General features: G+C 57.3%; 1 protein-coding gene across 1 annotated transcript in view; it reads right to left on the reverse strand.

The window, feature by feature from the left end:
• The window catches only part of PRPF4 (pre-mRNA processing factor 4), a gene marked incomplete at its 5' end in the record, with an annotated part of 7,389 nt that overhangs the window by 3,990 nt on the left and 190 nt on the right, over positions 1-3,209 (reverse strand). Inside the window, 7 exon segments of the mRNA XM_010133038.1 lie at positions 771-865; positions 1,532-1,625; positions 1,860-1,939; positions 2,445-2,532; positions 2,714-2,729; positions 2,732-2,899; positions 3,090-3,174. Of these exon segments, the coding sequence (XP_010131340.1) occupies positions 771-865; positions 1,532-1,625; positions 1,860-1,939; positions 2,445-2,532; positions 2,714-2,729; positions 2,732-2,899; positions 3,090-3,174 (626 nt within the window).

Below are 3,209 nucleotides of genomic sequence, written 5' to 3' on the forward strand. Positions count from 1 at the left end.
GTTGCGCCGACAGCAAAAATAAAAAAAGCCTTGGGGCAACCAGCCACAGGCGCTAACGGAGCCAGACTGGAATCCCTGCTCTGTCCTAAAATCAATCACAGACCCGCTGGGGTTGGAAAAGCCCTTTCAGCTCCTTCAGTCCAACCATTCCCCAGCACCGCCAGGTCCCCACTGCCCCCTGTCCCTCAGCAGCACCTCCACAGGGCTGGGAAACCCCTCCAGGGATGGGGACTCCACCACTGCCCTGGGCAGCCTGGGACACACCGGGACAACCCCAACAGGACAGAAATGGCTCCTCAGGGACAACCTCAACCTCCCCTGGTGCAACTAGAGGCCGGTTCCTCTGGTCCTGTCACTTGTTCCTGGGGAGAAGAGACTGACCCCCTCCTCGCTGCACCCTCCTGTCAGAGCCAGGTCTCCCCAGAGCCTCCTTTGCTCCGGGCTCAACCCCCCCAGGTCCCTCAGCCGCTCCTCAGCGCATTGTGCTCCAGACCCTGCCCCAGCTCCGCTGCCCTTCTCTGGACACGCTCCAGCCCCTCAATGTCCTTCTGGGAGTGAGGGACCAAAACTGAACCCAGGATTCAAGGTGTGGCCTCACCAGTGTCCCCAGTCCAGGGGAACGATCACTTACATGAAGAGCAAAGAGTTCAGTGTAGTAAGCAGAAGCTTTTCTGAACTCTCATGACTCAGAAGCCTCCAGTAACTGCCCTCTCCTTCACTCCTGCTGTGCTCTCCCAGCCCCCAGAGCAAGCGCTGTAAAGAGAACTCACCAGCAGGCCGTAGCGAGGAGTTTGGAGTTGGGGCTGAAGTGGCAGTAGGACAGCGGGCGATCGTCTCCAATCTGACTGCAGAAGTTGTTCAAGGACTGCAACCAAATACAGCGAAAACCACAAATGAGTAAAGTACCAAGGACCTAGCGAACCCCAGCCAAAGCCGGAGGTGAAGGAGGCAGGTGGATGCAGGAGGAGGCAGAAGCCTTCGGAAAGTCACTCCCAAAGGCAGGGGGGGCTGGGAGCAGCAAATCCTCTGGCAGCCAAAGCCTCAGTGCGTAAACAGGGTTAGAGCGGCAGCTCGCTGCGCTTGAGCCTCTCTGTTCAGTTAAGCCAGGAATCTGACTTACCGTGCTCAAAAAGGTGTCTCGGAACCTTCTAGAACATGTTTTGCATTGCTGTGTCGGTTATTTCCCATGGGTTTATGCGCTAGTAACCGCAGCACGAGAGGAGGAAAGCGAGCAGCCCCCTCCCAGCCACCGAACCCTGATACATCCGGGAATGGATTCCTGCAGCTCCGCAGGTGAGCGGCAAGGCCACGCAGGGACGTCTCTTCCTCCCCCTCCCACCAAGGGCAGGGCTAAAGCACCTCTCTCAGAATCCACAGTGAGTGAGACCGTGCCTTATGCAGCCACAGGGGAGGGGAGAAGGCAGAGCCTTCAAAGCTGACAGCGCATCAGGAGGCACCTCGGGGCAGCGGAGCTCTGGCTCAGCTCCTCGGAGGATCAGCAAAACCTCGTGAAAGCAGCAGCTGAACCTACCCGCAGGGACTTGTGCAGCTCTTGCCTCTGCGATGTCCTGGTTGCCTCCGGAATCTCTTTGAGCAGCCGCGCTTCTTCAAGCCGCTTCGCTGCCCTGGAAGAGCAAAGGTGGAGCAACAAGCGCCTGGATTTTCCCCGCACTGCTGCTGGAAACAAGCCTTTCCCTCCTCTTCTGCCTCACTGGGCTAATGCCAGAGTCAGCTCAAGCTCTGGAGTCACTGGACCTGTCCACCAGCCTGTTCCCCCCTCCTGTGATCCCCAGTCTCCTGCACTCCCCGCAGTGGGGCTGGCAGCGGGTCCCTCCCTCACTCGTGCCTCCGCTCCTTACCTGGGGAGCGAGTAGTTGGCCAGCCACACCCTCGCTGTCTTCAGACTGCGTGGTCCTTCGTGGTACCAGGTTTGCTGATACTGGAGGAACAAAGCCGAAGGAAAAGGGAATGTGACGCACAGGTGCCACCACTTCACTGTGGGGCAATTAAATCTTCCGTCTTGCTAGGTGAACGTGACTTTTTAAGGGCATTTTGCATAACTATAAGCCCTAGAAAAAGGGATTAAAAGCGAGAAGTCGAACTCTCTGCCCTACAGATCCAATCCTGACATGCTGACCATTCACTCCAGAATATTCCAGCTGAACACTAACTCTCTTAATGACACACAGCTCCCTCCTTCCCCGCAGCAGAAAGAAAAGAGCTGCAGAAATTGTCTGTATTTCTTACAGCAGCTCCCAGAAATAGTACGGAGGAAAAGGACTCAGAAAAAGAGAGGGGAGCAGCAGAAACAAAGAAGAATCCAGAAACAGAGAGAGCAGCAGGAACAGACTGGCCAAAACGCAGAGTCCTGGGCACAGCTGAGACCCTCCGAGCCGGGTATCATGCCAATTCCCCACAGCACTGAGAGCACAGCAGCCCCTTACCTCTTCTCTGGATTTCTTAGACCTGTCGTCATCCTTCCTGCTCTTTTTTAACGCGTCAGTGCCCACCACTGAAAGGATGTTCCTTAATCTGGAAAGAAACACGGGAAGTCATGCTCACTCAGGGAGTCCTGCTCCCCCTCAGCGCTCTCACTGCGTTCTGGCGAGGTGTTACTGACCGCCCCGCTCATCACCCCCCGCAACACGAGGAACAGCAGCAAGTCCAGAAACCGGGAGTTCCCCGCTGGCAGCACCGGAGGCGGACACAGCACCTCTCCCTCCGTTCGCAGGGCCTTCGCCGAAGAGCGTGATGGGCTCCCCAAGCGCCCGCAGACAGGCTTTCACTTCCGAGTCATCCGTGGAGACGTTGATCTGCCGGGCTCTCTTCCTGCGCTCGAACTCGGCCAGCACCTCCGCCTGCCGCTCGCTGATGTGGTCCTCGAGATCAAAGACCTCGCCTGAGCGAAAACCAAAACAGTCCGGTTGAAAACAGTGCCTGGGCGAGAGATCCCAGGCAAACCGGGAGACCCAGAGAGGCGACAGCCCGGGCAACAGCCGGACTTTTTCACTTTAAACTACACTCAAACTGATCACGAAGCATCATGTCCCCGAGAGAGGGCAAAAAAAAAGGCGGTTAAATGTCCTCACCGCTGCTGATGTTGATGTTGCCGGCCTCCAGCGCAGCTTTCATCCCTTCCTTCCCCAGCAGCCCCGCTTCCCCCTTCGCCAGGCGCTCCCGCTCCTTCTCCTCCAGGCTGCCCTCGAAGA

The sequence above is a fragment of the Buceros rhinoceros genome, unplaced genomic scaffold (assembly GCF_000710305.1).
Source record: "Buceros rhinoceros silvestris isolate BGI_N320 unplaced genomic scaffold, ASM71030v1 scaffold21633, whole genome shotgun sequence".
In the NCBI taxonomy this organism is placed as follows: Eukaryota; Metazoa; Chordata; class Aves; order Bucerotiformes; family Bucerotidae; genus Buceros; species Buceros rhinoceros.